The sequence below is a fragment of the Musa acuminata genome, chromosome BXJ2-2 (assembly GCF_036884655.1).
Source record: "Musa acuminata AAA Group cultivar baxijiao chromosome BXJ2-2, Cavendish_Baxijiao_AAA, whole genome shotgun sequence".
Lineage (NCBI taxonomy): Eukaryota > Viridiplantae > Streptophyta > Magnoliopsida > Zingiberales > Musaceae > Musa > Musa acuminata.
The window spans coordinates 22,237,548-22,253,602 of record NC_088339.1 but is presented as its reverse complement, the minus strand read 5'-3'; the positions used below and the strand labels follow the sequence as shown (position 1 = coordinate 22,253,602).

The 16,055-nt window shown below is 55.0% G+C and overlaps 1 protein-coding gene across 1 annotated transcript; it reads right to left on the bottom strand.

Annotated features, from left to right (window-relative positions):
* Positions 1-2,680: 2,680 nt before the first annotated feature.
* On the bottom strand, positions 2,681-3,918 carry LOC103971256 (uncharacterized). Its single transcript, XM_009385240.3, has one exon. It carries the CDS (start codon positions 3,622-3,624, stop codon positions 2,776-2,778), a length of 849 nt encoding a protein of 282 aa, XP_009383515.2. The 5' UTR covers positions 3,625-3,918; the 3' UTR covers positions 2,681-2,775.
* Positions 3,919-16,055: the final 12,137 nt, after the last annotated feature.

The window sequence follows — 16,055 nt, the reverse complement described above, 5'->3', positions numbered from 1 at the left end:
TGTTGAAGTAAAAGTCTTGAGTTTATCACTCATATAATGCTTTAGTCATGTAATTGGAATAGGAGATAAATAGAGACAAAAGAAAGATATAAATCTCTGAAAGATTGTAAGCTATAATGATGTTTAATATGAGTTTATTTTTTTAAGTGTCTTCTCTATTATTCTTCTTTATTGTTACTATTTTTTGATTTTATTCATGTCTATATATATATATATATATATGATTTAAAATGAATGATAATAAAATGGAATAAGAGTCACGAAACTATAGTAGGACAGGCTTGAACCTACGTAAAATATGGTTCTCAAGGATTAATATGCAATTAATCATGATGAGTTAATTTATTACCATGTCTATTTACGAAATTTCAAGAAATAATAAGATACAACATCCCCTTAATCATAATAAGTTCCAGACAAGAGGATTACAAGAGAAGACCACAACTGAAATGGAGGTTGAGCTTCCATTCTGCTTTCCCTTAATCATAATCAAGAAGAAGAAGAAGAAGAAGAAGAAGAAGAAGAAGAAGAAGAAGAAGAAGAGAAACAGCACAAAGTGACCATTGCTAATGGTATGATTTTGTATGTAATATGCTAATGGTGTTAATCCATGATATTAAATTCCATTGATTTTTTTTTTGTATTTAGTGGGTAATTATAAATCAGTTGTTCCATGCAATTAAAACCAAATCATAATTGAAATAATATATTTTGTAATTTTGGAATACTTTTCCAAGTATTCATGAAAGTCAACGATATCAAGAAAAAGCAACCATCGAAATCTTCTTAATAAATTTAAATCCAAGATTCTCATTTATATATTTTTTGTATTTAAAGCAATGTTATACGAGTTTATAAGGCAACTAAAATTCCATGTAATCAGTCTGAACCCAATTCTAACCCCATTCTTCGATTAACGTATTCTAATTCTAACAAAATTCACCAAGTATATATACTATTGTAAATGTACTTTAAATTAGTCTTGATCTATGGGGAACGAGAGAACTTGTTGTTGGGTGGTCTCGTCCACGAGCTAAGCAGTGAGATCCATAGGATTAATTAAAATGCTAACTTAATATCGGGTTGGAAAACAAAGATTCCATGATTTTTTAGATAGTTCAAACCCAATTGTCATTATTTTCTGATATGATGATTTAGATAGACCCATACTCTCTAAATTGATTAGTGTGTATTTTGAGATTTTTTTTCTACTTAGTTTTTCTCTATGATTTTTATGAACCTCATCTAAGTATCTGTTTTCATATAGTGTTTGATATCATCCGATTAAACTAAAAAAATATTTAATCTCATTATTCATGTTGAATGATTTTTCATATCAATCTTCTCTCGTAATTTGTTTAGTATTTACAATCTCATATTTGGTGGTTAAATTATATAAGTTATGGTGTTTATTGTGATGAGGATATTAATTACGATAAGACTCGGTTGACGTCAGCCGCGCCTCACGCCTCGGTCGGCACGACGGTACCCGGTCAAACGGATCAAAACACAGCCCGAGACGCATTAACACCCGCTCATGCTCGGCTCTTCACGCCATGCCAAACCAATGTCAGACGCCACCATCTGCCCCTGCAAGCGGGCACATCAAACAACAGCAAGCTTCCCTATAAATACCCTCGCACTCTGGCCGAGTGCGAGGGGGGGGACGGAGGAGAAAAGAACACACCAGGGAGACACCTCAAACTTCTTCTTTCCACCCCCTCCACCATCTATTGACTTGATCGTCGGAGGGGTCGGGTCGCGTCTCCCGACCCGACCTGTGTGCAGGATCGCAGACGGAGCGCGTGCCCAGCCGAGGAGCCCTCTCCGGCGGAGGCGACCGACCCCGTCCTGATCGGACCGTCGCAGCCGACCGACCTCGGCGAACCCGAGAGCCGCACCGGGAAGATCCTGCCTTCCGGACCCGAACCGAGCCGTGTCGACCTCGAGGCCACGGCTCTTGGTTGTTTACCACAACATATTGCTTCCATAGATTCGAGACATCTCTCTTCTCACACCAAAGTGATCTCAAATTCTTGTATGAATCAAATGAAAGATTGAGATAGTACTATATCTTAATTAATAATAATTAATTATTCTATCTGGAAGGTCATTTTATAAAGATTTATATAATTTAATTAAAGTATAGAAGGTCAAAACCAAATGAAAAATAGATAAAGAGTGGGAACAGATGAATGAAAAAATTATCAGATTGATCAAACAGGGGATTGACAACAATGTATTCCATCATCTATCTTAGGGAACAAATGAATATTATTTGTAGATGAAGTTGATAAACTTATACAAGAGGAAAATCTCATAAGATAATTTTTTTATGGTTAAAAGACTTATTCATTTGAGATATTGATATAGAAGTAATATAGCAATGACCTTCAAGATATTATGAATCAATTAAGTAATCTAAAAGTTCTATTGACATATGAGTTGCAAGTTGTGAATATATATATATATATATATATATATATATATAAACTTAAATTTTCTATGGAATGGGGTTGGAAGGTTGGATCTGAACATGTAGCGACGCAAATAGACTGATAATTTAGATTAATAGTTGGTTTAGAGTCATATTCCTTCATAATATGTTTCCATAATGCATCAAAATGGTGTTAATTGAAAAGTGGAGGTAACAACAACGATTCAAATTATATTAGTCAAAACCGTTCCATTTATAAAGAGAGAAAACATGATCTCATTCCCCTTTGATCCTCATCGTCTGTACACTCTTCGGTAGTGTTTCTTTGGTTCGCCATTCTACAAAGAGGGAGTAAGAGCGTTGAGGAGGGCTACTCTTATGTTCACCAAACTCCTGTACACCCTCTCGCTTCCCTCCTCCAATCCCTCCATCCTCTCCTCCAGCTTCTCCATCGCCCCCATCTCCGCTTCCTCTGCTTCACGCTTTTTCGATGGCGACGGCCTCCTCAATGCCCACACCATCCACGAGTCTTTCGACGTCGAGGCGGCCGCCGCCGCTGATGCCGCTGCGGACGACACCGCCGCGATCCCCAGGTAAACCGCCGACATCGCGGTCGCCGTCGCGGCCACCGCTTCAGTGACGATCCCTGCGACCTCGGCCTCGGCCGCGTCCGCCCAGAGCCCCGGGGTGAAGGGTGGACATCTGGTGAGATCCTTGATGGCCGTGGCGAGCAGGACGAGCTCCTTCTCCGCCCGCCGGAGGGACCGGGCGGCGGAGGCGAGCCGCACCGGGTCGCGCCGCCTGACTGCGGTGCAGGCCTCCGCGTGGTGCTGCCCGAGCGCCAGGACGGCGGAGCGGAAGGAGCCCTGGGCGTCGAGGAGGCGGAGAAAGCCGTCGAGGAGGCGATCGGCCAAGGCGGGGCAGCGGCGGAGGGGATCCTGGATCCGGGAGAGGCGGAGGAGGTCGTCGAGTGCCGCGAGAAGGCGGTCGATCCGCTCGAGATCGGAGGCGGTGCCGGAGCGTAGGGAGCGTATCTCGTCCTGGATGAGGGAGAGGGCGGACTGGGAGCGGCAGGGGAGGCTGGCGGAACGCGCGTGTCGGGGCGCGTCGCGGGGGCGCCGGCGGGCGGGGCTGGCGTTAGGGCTCAGGCCCGATAAAGAGAGGGAGCGGCGGAATCCGGAGATCATCTCGTATTTCCAATCTCGGGTATGCTTGCTTCACTTTCTGTATGATCTTTGGCTTCTTCTGCTGATCGGTGGAGAGAGAGGAGAGGAAACGGGATTTATAAGTAGAGAAAGGAGTGCGTCGGAGATGAGATGGGATTAAAGAACAGAGGAAGCACGGAATGGGCTGGCGCTCAGGACTCCACTCGCCGTTCTGCGCGGAGAGGGAACAGACATGGGACGGAACACGTGGCGACCCAACATTATCTCGTGGTCTCTACTAATAAAACGCATAGTTTAGTAGTCTGATCTAAGTCATTACAGGTTGGAGGGGGTGAGGAGTAGCTAAGGGTATCAGCTAATAAACCAAGGTCTAATCTAATCCATGCTCAATTGTAGTTGATCTCGTGTTTAACTTAAACTAGATAAAGATCGTGTAACTTATGAGCATCGCAAATTACTGGATTTTATCTTAAGATGGCCAAAGCTTGTCTGCATAAATGTAGAATGAGTTAGGAGGAGGAGGGCGGGGATGGAGGAGAGATAATAAATGGCAGAACAGCAAGATCCAACCATGTCAACAATGCAAATCGAGATCTGGAAGCATGGCAACGCATAAAAGCAGGACCACGGATCCCATCTGTCTCTGCGTCTTTTGTTATCCATTTGTTGTAGCCTCGTGTCGATCTTTTGTGAGTCTCCACGTACAGTAAATGAAATAATAAATATATAATTTACTTTATGAACCATCTTGTAGATGTTTAAATCATAATAATGGTATAACAAAATTCTTGCAAGCAACATCTCATGTTTGATTTTTTGTTTTAGGAATCATATCATAATTGGTTAGTGATGATTTGGCAATTCTATTTGATTTAGTATACAATCGACAGAGATCAGACAAAACAAATGGCGAGGTTCTTTCTTCTCTGTTGGGTCGAGATTCCTGATGTCTCCTTGCCACTTGTACCGGCGGTGGATTCCCGGAGCGATCATATGCGCCTGTGGTTTCGGATCCACGTGCGGCGTTTCTTGTCGCTCACTGCCCACGAGTTCTACGATTGTGTGTGCATTTGGGTTTTCCCTCGGCGATGAAGAAGGAACGAAACATCATAAAGAAAGGGAGAAACGGTAGAGAGAGAGATGGATGTGGAGACAAAGCAAAGATGTCAGTCGGAGGGTGAGACGGCATTTCTTGGGTTGGCGATCCGAGTTCCCGAGGAGGTGGGGAACAAAGCTGTAATGACTTTTGGGAAGAGGTGGCGTCCAAAAACCTCAGATGGCCCCATCAATGAAACAGCACGAGGCAGCTCAACGCATGGAGAAACCATTCTGTAGTGGTTCGTGGCAAGGTACACGAGTGCCATGGCATCATGCATTAAACTAATGGAATGTGCATCAAGCCAACCAAGGTTAGTAGGTTCTTCTCCTTCGTTCCGGTAGACGCATGCCTGCATGGCTTAGAATAGATGCCTTATTTTAGTCACCGGAGATTCCTGCTGTCCTCTTCTTCCCCGCGTGTGCGAGGTGTATGTGCTCGGGGAACCGTATGCCTCGTCTGCTGCTGCGTACCCGATGCGTTCGCGAGGAGTCAACTAGAAATCGTAATATAAAGAAATTTAGAACAATTTGGGTGGTAATTGATTGAAGGGATAGACCAATCCTTACATAATTAATGTTACTCTTTTAAGTTGACAATTTCGATTTCCTACCCAGCATTCAAAAAACTTGGCTCGATCTGCCTGTGATATCGGGTCTTATCGTGTTCGTACACAGAGAGACTGGGACGTGTTTGCATATACTAACATTTGTACATGTGAAATTACTGAGGACTTTAGATAGGAGATTCCATCTTTTAATTTAGGTCATAATATATGATAGGGGTAAAAAACTGATTTGATATAACACCCCGGATTTGACGTAATACACCCCACGTTGGACACCCTGTGCGGCACACTGCCCCAGAACGAGCATTAACAACGACACGACACGCACCCACACCCATCGTACCCGAACAACCTCCTCGGCTGACCCCTCGTGGCCGGCCGAGGCAGGCGAAGGCGCTGACTGACACCCCCCATACCCTGTGGCAGCTCGGCCTTCCACGCGACGTCCACGACGACGACAGACGCCGTCAGAGGTACGACCCTACCCCGGCAGGATGGCACATCAGGTAACATCAAACCCACTTATAAATACCCCCTGGCTCCCAACGGGCAAAGGGGGGCGATCTCACTCCAAAACCCCTCTCCGCCATCACTGACTTGATCGTCGGAGGGGTCGGGCCGAGCATCCGACCCGGCCTGTGTGCAGGTACTCGACCGCCGTTGAATCCACTTGGCGTTGCAGAACTTTCCAGCCAGATCCCCTGCATCAGCCACCGCAACATCCCAAGGGGAGCCACGTCTGATCCCAGCCATTTGGAGCCCGGAACCAACCGCGTCGACCCCGAGGTCACGGCTAAAAAAGTTACTTACCGTAACAGATTGGCGCTAGAAGGAGGGCCTGTCCAAATGTCAGGCGATCAGTGAATCCGCCTCGGCGGATCCTCAAGTGCTGAGCTCCCCGTCTTAGGGGAGCGTCCCCCGCATGACGAAACCCACGACGAACGCCCCATAGCGGTATCAGAACGCTACTAGCAACTGTTCAACGACCCAGGCTTGTCGCCCCCCGGCGGTGCACCCGCCAACCCGTCGCAAGTGTCACCCGAGGCCTTTCATGACCTCGCCCACCAGGTCCGAGCTTTGACAAGCATGGTGCAGACTATCGCCTCCCAGCGAACTCCTCCGCATGCGACACAAACTCCACAGCAGTGGGAGACTCCTGCCCGGACCCACGTACCATTCCCAGAGCTTCCTGGCTCAACTCGAAACCCCACAGCTCGGCTCGGGAGCCGGGAATCGGAAGACACGGCGAGCCGTCCCGGACCCGAGGCCCCGACCGCCAATTTGGCAAGTGCCCTACGGGCTCAGCTGCGCCTCGTCAGTCAAAGGCTTGGCGAGGTACAACAGGAAGTTCGTAAGTCAAAGGGAGAGCTCGGAGCGGACGGACACCAAGGATCTCCGTTCACCCCCGAGATACAAGATCAGGCGATCCCGCCGCACTTCTGCCTCCCTTCGTTGGACGCGTATGATGGCGCCGCCGACCCAGCGGACCACGTGGCCGCTTTTCGCGCCCAGATGGCGCTATTCGGGACTTCAGACGCCCTGATGTACAGGGCGTTCCCAACGACTCTGCGGGGACCAGCCCGCACATGGTATAGCGGCCTGAAGCCAGGGACCATCGCCTCCTTCGATCAGCTCGCCAAGGATTTCGAGCTTAACTTCCTGGCGTACGCCCGACCAAAGCCGTCCATGGCGTTGCTCCTGGGGCTCAACTAGAAGGAGGATGAGCCCCTCTCCCATTTTGTGAACCGATTTACGACACAAATCCGTGGATTGTCGGATGCTCAACCCTCTCTCTTGATGCAGGCCTTCATGACTGGCCTGCGGCCCTCCAGGTTCTTCTGGTCGCTCGTGGAGCGGCCCCCCGCCGCGGTCCCCGAGATGCTCCAGCGTGCCAGTCAATTTATCGCCGCGGAAACCTGGATGGCTGGAAAGTGGGAAGAGCACAAAAAGACCAAGTCAGAGCCGCCCCGACAGCAGCAACCCGCCGCCTCCAGGCGAAAGTTAGACAGACCTGACCCGAGGCCTCCTCTTCCCGCCTTGAATTCTTCCCGGACTGAAATATTCCTACACGAGAGGGGAAAGGGGCTGCTTAGGGACCCTCACCCGATGAGGAACCCGCGGGAGCTCGCAGACCGTTCAAAATATTGCCGATTCCATCGACAACACTAGCACGACACTGAGCAGTGCTACGAGTTGAAGAGACAAATCGAGGAGCTCATCCTCAGAGGTCATCTCGGCCAGTACCTCCGGCCGAACAAAGAGCAGTCTCCTCGCCCAGAGGGCCCCGTCGAGCGACACATTGATGTGATAGCCGGGGGCCCCGCATCCGGAGGAGGTTCCATGTCGGGCAGGAAGGCGTACGCCCGGGCCGCTCCCGACGAAGCCTCGGGACACGAGCCCGAGCCCGAGATCACCTTGCCAACCGGAGCTGCCGAGCGACCCGACCACGACGACGCCTTGGTGATATCGGCCAGGGTAGCCAACGCGCAAATGAGGAGGATCATGGTCGACACGGGGAGCTCGGCCGACATACTCTACCTCGATGCCTTCCAGAAGCTGGGCTGGGCTAGGGAAAATCTAAGCCCAATGTGCTCGGCGCTCACCGGTTTCATGGGAGATTCAATATCGCCCCTAGGGGCTATTACTTTGCCCTTGACCCTGGGGACCCCGCCAAGGTCGAAGACGATGATGACCACCTTCCTGGTGGTCGACCTCCCCATTGCTTACAATGCCATACTAGGTCGGCCGACCCTCAATAAGGTCAGAGCCGTCGTCTCGACCTACTACCAGACCATCAAGTTCCCAACCCGTGCTAGAGTTGGGGAAGTCACAGGAAGCCCCCGAGAGTCCAGGCGGTGCTACCTCACCTCCGTTACGTTGGGCAAGAGAGCCAGGACCGAGTGGTCCCTGGAAGATCCGCGGGAAGTGAAAAAACTGGCTCCTCATCCTGAGCCGAAGGGATCCATTGCGGACGTTCCTTTGCGGGAAGCCTGGCCGGACCAGACGGTCAAGATCGGATCAGAGCTACCCGAGCGGGAACGGGAGCAGCTCATCGGTCTCCTACGGAAAAATGCCGACATCTTTGCCTGGTCCCCATCGGACATGACGGGTGTCAGCCCTGAGGTCGCTGAACATCATCTCAACATCCCGTCTGACGCTCGACCAGTGAAGCAAAAGCCCCGACGCCAGGTCCCAGACCGACAACGCCCCATACAAGAAGAGGTGGACCGGCTCTTGGCCGCGGGCTTCATAGAAGAAGCCAAATATCCTAAAATTGTCCAATGTAGTCCTCGTAAAAAAACACAATGGAAGCTGGAGGATGTGCGTTGATTATACCAGCCTCAACAATGCATGCCCTAAAGACTGCTACCCCCTCCCAAAGATCGACCAGCTGGTCGACGCGACGGCCGGCCATGCGCGACTTTCTTTTATGGACGCCTACTCAGGGTATAACCAGATCAGGATGGCACCCGAAAACAGAGAGCACACGACCTTCCTCACGGGTCAAGGGGTGTACTTCTACAAGGTCATATCGTTTGGGCTAAAGAATGCTGGAGCCACATACCAGAGGACGGTAAACAAGATGTTTGCCCATCACATCGGGAGGAACATGGAAGTCTACGTGGATGACATGATTGTGAAAACCCGAGAGCCCGGAACGCACCTTGCCGACCTGGCCGAGGCCTTCGCCACGCTGCGCAAGTTCGGCATGCAGCTCAACCCCACAAAGTGCGCTTTCGGCGTCACCTCCGGGAAGTTTCTAGGGTTCATTGTACACCAGAGAGGAATCGACGCCGACCCGGAGAAGGTTCGGGCAATAATCAATATGCAGTCCCCCCGGACGATTAAAGACCTGCAGCGACTTAACGGCAGACTGGTCGCTCTGTCTCGCTTCCTCGCCCGATCAGGCGATCGCTGCCTCTCATTCTTCAAGGCGCTTAAAAACCCGAAGAACTTCCAGTGGACGTTAGAATGCGAGGAGGCTTTCAAACAGATGAAGCAGCACCTGGCCAGCCTTCCCCGGCTCGCCTCCGTCTCTCCCGGCGAGAAGCTGGCCCTCTACTTGGCGGCCTCTCCTCATGCAGTCAGCTCTGTCCTGGTCAAGGAAAGCCCCGGCCAACAGCTCCCGATCTACTACGTCAGCTACGTCCTGAGTGGACCTGAGGAGCGTTACACGCCGATAGAGAAACTCGCGCTTGCCCTGGTGCTCTCGGCTCGGAAGTTGCGCCCCTACTTCCAGGCGCACCCGGTGGAAGTCGTCACCGACCAACCCCTCCGATAGGTCTTAACAAAATTCGATGTTGCAGGACGGCTCCTCAAATGGGCGGTGGAGCTCGACGAACACGACATAAGATACCTGCCCAGGACCGCCATCAAGGCCCAGGCGGTAGCCGACTTCATTGCGGAGCTGACTCAAACGGAAGTTGTAAATCTCGAGCAGGCTCCCGAGGCTTGGACCCTACACGTCGACGGCTCGGCCAACTCAAGGGGCGCCGGTGCGGGGCTGGTTCTCCTCACCCCGACGGACGCTCGTTTGAGCGCTCCCTCCGCTTCCGGTTTAAAGCCACCAACAACGAGGCGGAGTATGAGGCGCTGCTGGCGGGACTAAGGCTGGCCCTTGAGATGCAGGTGGACGCGATACACGTCCACACCGACTCGCAACTTATGACCGAGCAGCTCAACGGCGGGTACGAAGCTAGGGACACAACCATGGCGAAATACCTAGCCTGGGTAAGGGACCTAACCGCCAAGTTCCATTACTTTACGCTGTCTAATGTTTCGAGGGAGGAAAACGAGCGAGCCGACGCGCTGGCCAAGCTGGCGTCGAGACCAACCCCTGGAGCAAGGACGGAGGTTGAGGAGCTCCCTGCCCGCACCATCGAAATAGCAACTACGGCCCCGAGCAGCACGCCGCTCACGTGGGTGCAAGCGCTACTACGCTTCAAGAGGGATGGAACCCTTCCCCTCGACGAAGGCGCGGCTCGGCGCCTGCGTCGCACGCATGCGTGGTACACCGAGGAGTGTGGCCGCCTCTACAAACGGTCCTTCACCTATCCCCTCCTACGATGCCTGGAGCCTGACGAAGCCCGGACGGTCCTAACCGAAACCCACGAGGGGGTCTGCGGCGAGCACATCGGCGGGCGAACCTTGGCGCACAAAATACTCCGCCAAGGCTACTACTGGCCGACCATATGCCGGGACGCGAAAGCTTACGTACAGCGGTGCAGATTGTGCCAGCAACACGCCCGCGCACCCCGACAGCCCGCGGTCCCGCTCAGCCCTATCGACTGCGCATTGCCATTCGCGCAGTGGGGGCTGGACCTCCTCGGCCTCTTCCCGCCGGCTTCTGGACAGCGGAAGTACATAATTGTAGGAGTAGACTACTTCACAAAGTGGGTCGAGGCCGAGCCACTGGCGACGATCACGGAACAGCAAATGGAGAAATTCGTGTGGAAGAACCTGGTAACTCGGTTCGGGTTGCCCAAGGCCATCATAACCGACAACGGACCTCAGTTCGCCGGCACAAGGTTCCGGGAATTCTGCGCCGGTCATGGCATTCAACTGAGGTTCAGTTCGGTGACCCACCCTCAGACGAATGGGTTGGCCGAGGTAACCAACCGATCCATCTTGGATGGCCTTAGAAGAAGAGTGTCTGCGGCCCGATCGACCTGGACGGACGAGCTCCCCAGTGTGCTATGGTCGCTACGCACCACTCCCAAGACTGCGACCGGTGAATCCCCGTACAGCTTGACGTTCGGAACCGAGGCCGTCCTACCACCCGAGATGGCTGTCACCACGCTTCGGACAAGGAGCTACGACGAGGAAGCCTCGAACCAGGGACTTCGCGCCAGCCTCGACGTGCTCGAGGAGCGACGCGCCGACGCGCACCTAAAGGCCCTCTCTCACCAGAGAGCCGTCGTAAGGATCTACAACAGAAAGGTGCGACCCCGATCGATTAGGTTGGGCGATCTAGTCCTACGAAGGGCCGAGGTCAGTGACCCGACCCGAACGAGGGGGAAGCTGGCCCCCAAGTGGGAGGGACCTTATCGGGTCACCAGGGTGGTCCGACCGGGTACCTATCGGCTCACAGTGATAGACGGATCCTCCTTACCGAGAACATGGAACGTCCAGAACCATAAAAAGTTCTTTGTCTGAGGTCAATACCCATGGTTTCTCCTCCAAGTCGAAGCTTTGCAATTTTTGAAGCTTAAAGACATGCTGGGAAAAGACCTCTTTATTTCTGAAGCATGGAATTACAAGACTCGACTGCGACAGGACTCGAAGATTACAAAAGAAGGTTACAGGACTCAATAACAGCTCAGCCGAGCCGACCTCAAGACTGTCCTAATCGTCGGAACCCCCGACGCCATCGTCGAAAGGAACTTCCTCCGGCATATCCACATCCAAGTCCTCGGGGTGCGAGACAAACGGATCCACCTCGACCTCCAGCCCGGGACGGCGCGTCTGGAACCGGCCCAGGGCAATCCGGTACCCATACTCGTAGGTGACTTGCCCCGACCGAACCAGCCCGAGCTGGAAGCCTGAGGATCGTTTATAAGCTTCAATTATTTCCTTCTCCTTCTCTGGCCGCCGCTCCTGCTCGGCCGCCAGAGCTTCCGAGGCCCCCTTCGCATCGGCCAGGGCACCCTCCAACCGTTGGGTCAGGGCGGCCACCTCCCCTCAGACCAGGCAAGCCTCGGACTGCGCCTCCCCCAGGAGCCCTCGGAGATTGTCCTTCTCCTCCTCAGCCGTCTTCGCCTCGGACCTCAGGCGAAGGACCTCAGCCTCCAGCGCCGACATGCGTTGGTCGGTCGCCCCTGCCTCGGTCCGGAGGCGCGTCACCTCTGCTTCGAGCTCCGAGGAGCGTTGCTCGGCAGCCGCGCCCGCCTCCGGAGCCGCCCCTGCGCGAACCTCCTCGAGCTGCCTGCGTAACTCGGCGTTACGGTCGCACAAAATGCCCAGGGCCCGACCTGCGTCGCGAATGCGATCTGCCAACGCCATCGCGTAGTGCTGGCCCTGCAAAAGGAAAGTCAGAACAACCCTCGCTCGTACCATAGGTCGGAAACCAACAGCGGAACACCTACCCACAGCAGCGACTTCACGGATCTACCAAGCAGGACATCCGATGGCAAAGTATATATCTCGCGAGCCAGGTCGGGGTGCAGCCCTCCTCGGATGAACACGGCTGCGGTCTCCCCATCGGCCCACACCCGGGTCCCGCGAGTTAGCCCCCCCCAGCGGGCTACCAACCGATCAAAAGGTTGGCCTTCTGAAAGCTCGCCCATCAGGCGCGTTTGGTAGGAATCGTTCGGCGGCCCCGCGGGTAGACGACACAAGTCCCGGATCGAAGGCTCCCGAGGCGCCTTCCCCGCCACCTCATTGCTCGGGTCGGCCTCGCCCCGAGCTCGCCCCCCTCGCCTGTCGTGCGAGTCTGACTCCGCCGCCCCTACGCTCTCCTGAGCCCTTAGGGGAGTCGGTTTCTTCGAAGCAGCGACCTTGGCCTTCTTTCGAGGGCGGACGACCTCGAGCTCCACCGGCGCCTCTCTGGTGCCGACGCCCGGGCCGACCTGGCGTCGTGGAGATGCGGCAGACGGGACGCGTCCTCCACGCACTACAGCGAGGTTCACCATCTCTGCACAAGCATATCGACCTCGGTTAGTATCCCAAAGGAGAAAAATAAAACTGGAAGGCCTACCGCCACCTTCTCAAGGCATACCTCGAGGTACCGGGCTCAAGCCCGCCTCGACCAACCACGCCTCGGTCATCTTTCGGAAGACTCTAGAGGACGGGAGGATCTCCTTTAATCTTCGAAAGGCTCGAAGCTCCCCCTCATCCAAGGCCGGGGCAGTATTATCGACTGCGCGCGCCGCCCACCGTAGCCCGAAGCTCCAACTCTCCGGATGGCAAACATAGAAGAAGCGCTCCTTCCACCCCTTGTTGCTGGAAGGAGCCCCGTTGACCCGGAAACCCGGTCGAGCGGACAAGTAATAGCCCCCCGACCCCCTGGACAGACGAAAACAGGAGAGGAAAAGAGACCGGCTCGGGGTGACCTCGGCATAGTAGCATTCCCCGAGGAACGCCACCAGATAGCGCCAAGAATTCGGCGCCATCTGAGAAGGAGAGATGCGCCACCACGCGACGCAGGAAGTTATAATAGGGTGGAACGGAAGGCGTAGCCCGGCCTCGAAGGCATCCACGGTTAGGGCAAAGCCCTTAGGTATGGGATCATATGCCTGCTGCCCCGGCTCAGGGGCAATGAGCGTGAACTCCGCCGCGATGCCGTAACGATCCCGAAGGAGGCCGAGCGACGACTCGCTCATGGTGGAGTCGAGGTCGTGCGACCACATCAGCGTTTTAAGGGCTTTGGTGGCCCTTTCCTCGGACGATGAGCGGGAGCTCGCCAACGCCACCTCCTCGCCGACGGCCCCGGAAAGAGGAGGCGAAAAAGGAGAGAACGAAGGAGGGGAAGCCATCCTTACCGAGCTCTTGGGAAGGTGGGGTGGGTGAAGAGTGCTAGGCTAAATCACCCAAAGAGGGGGTCGAAGCGGATGCAGGTACCAAGAAGTGAAAGAGACCAACGGAGCGCTACTTATAGTCGGTTTCCCGCCGAAACGGCGGCCTTTCCTCTCCTGAGGTGCGCTGCGAAGACACAAACGTCGCATCGCCACAACTACGGCTGGCGCGACGTTTAATCACAGCGCGGTGCAAAGTACGGGGTCCCTAATCATGTCAACCTCGAAAACCGGCGACGCCCAAAAGGGGTGGCCCTTTGATCTTCCCCAGGGAAAAAGCAACCTAGCCGCCCGCGCCCGCGCAACGGTCAAACGGCTAAACGCTGATCAAGAACCAAGTACCACCTCGGTCACAGCCTATCTGCACTGAGCACCTCGGCCGATCTCTGCCGAGACCCCCCTCGGCGCGGCCCGACGGCCTGCCGTGTTCCTCGACCGAGTGGTGCCCGAGGCCGCGTCCTCGCATCCTGCCCGCCTGATCGTGCTACTCGGTTGCATGGCACTCGCGACCACACCTGCGCGGTCACCCCGCCTGCGTCGTGTTCCTTGGCTTCATGTTCCCGAGACAGACCAGTGCCGCCAGAACGCCCGCGTCATGCCCCTCGGCTCCATAAACCCTGAGACACGTCTGCGCGGCCAGCTAGCCCGTGCCGAACTCCACCGCCCTATCCACCTGCTCCTCGTCCCTCTACGTAGCCTACCTGCACCGAGCACCTCGGCCGATCTCTGCCGAGACCCCCCTCGGCGCGACCCGACCGCCTGCCGTGTTCCTCGGCCGAGTGGTGCCCGAGGCCGCGTCCCCGCGTCCTGCCCGCCTGATCATGCTACTCGGTCGCATGGCCCTCGCGACCACACCTGCGCGGCCACCCCGCCTGCGTCGTGTTCCTTGGCTCTAGGTTCCTGAGACAGACCAGTGCCGCCAGAACGCCCGCGTCGTGCCCCTCGGCTCCATAAATCCCGAGATCACACCTGCGCGGTCACCCCGCCTATTGTGCTCCTCGGCCCTTGGCTTTACGCCTCCCGAGATCACACCTGCGCGGTCACCCCGCCTGCGTTGTGCTCCTCGGCCCTCGGCTTTACGCCTCCCGGGATCACACCTGCGCGGTCACCCCGCCTGCGTTGTGCTCCACGGCCCTCGGCTTTACGCCTCCCGAGATCACACCTGCGCGGTCACCCCGCCTGCGTTGTGCTGCTCGGCCCTCGGCTTTACGCCTCCCGGGATCACACCTGCACGGTCACCCCGCCTGCGTTGTGCTCCATGGCCCTCGGCTTTACGCCTCCCAAGGTCACACCTGCGCGGTCACCGCGCCTGTTGTGCTCCTCGGCCCTCGGCTTTACACCTCCTGAGATCACACCTGCGTGGTCACCCCGCCTGCGTTGTGCTCCTCGGCCCTCGGCTTTACGCCTCCCGGGATCACACTTGCGCGGTCACCCCGCCTGTTGTGCTCCTCGGCCCTCGGCTTTACGCCTCCCAGGATCACACCTGCGCGGTCACCCCGCCTGCGTTGTGCTCCACGGCCCTCGGCTTTACGCCTCCCGAGGTTACACCTGCGCGGTCACCCCGCCTGCGTTGTGCTCCTCGGCCCTCGGCTTTACGCCTCCCGGGATCACACCTGTGCGGTCACCCCGCCTGCGTTGTGCTCCTCGGTCCTCATCGGTTCCTTTGCCCCCGAGTCCAATCCTACTCGGCCTCCCGAATAAATCGCGCGCCTCGGCCTTGTACTGCTCGAGATGCGTTCGCGCGACCGATCCGTCTGCATCGTGCCCCTCAGACCCACCTGAACAGCCCGCTTGAAACAGGAAGCCACGCATCGGACTCCCCACATGCAAAGCCGACGCATAGCTCCTTTCGGGTGGGGCATATGATAGGGGTAAAAAACTGATTTGACATAACACCCCGGATTTGACGTAATACACCCCCACGTTGGACACCCTGTGCGGCACACTGCCCCAGAACGAGCATTAACAACGACACGACACGCACCCACACCCACTGTACCCGAACAACATCCTCGGCTGACCCTTCGTGGTCGGCCGAGGTAGGCGAAGGCGCTGACTGACACCCCCCATACCCTGCGGCAGCTCGGCCTTCCACGCGACGTCCACGACGACGACAGACGCCGTCAGAGGTACGACCCTGCCCCGGCAGGATGGCACATCAGGTAACATCAAACCCACTTATAAATACCCCCTGGCTCCCAACGGGCAAAGGGGGGCGATCTCACTCCAAAACCCCTCTCCGCCATCACTGACTTGATCGTCGGAGGGGTCGGGC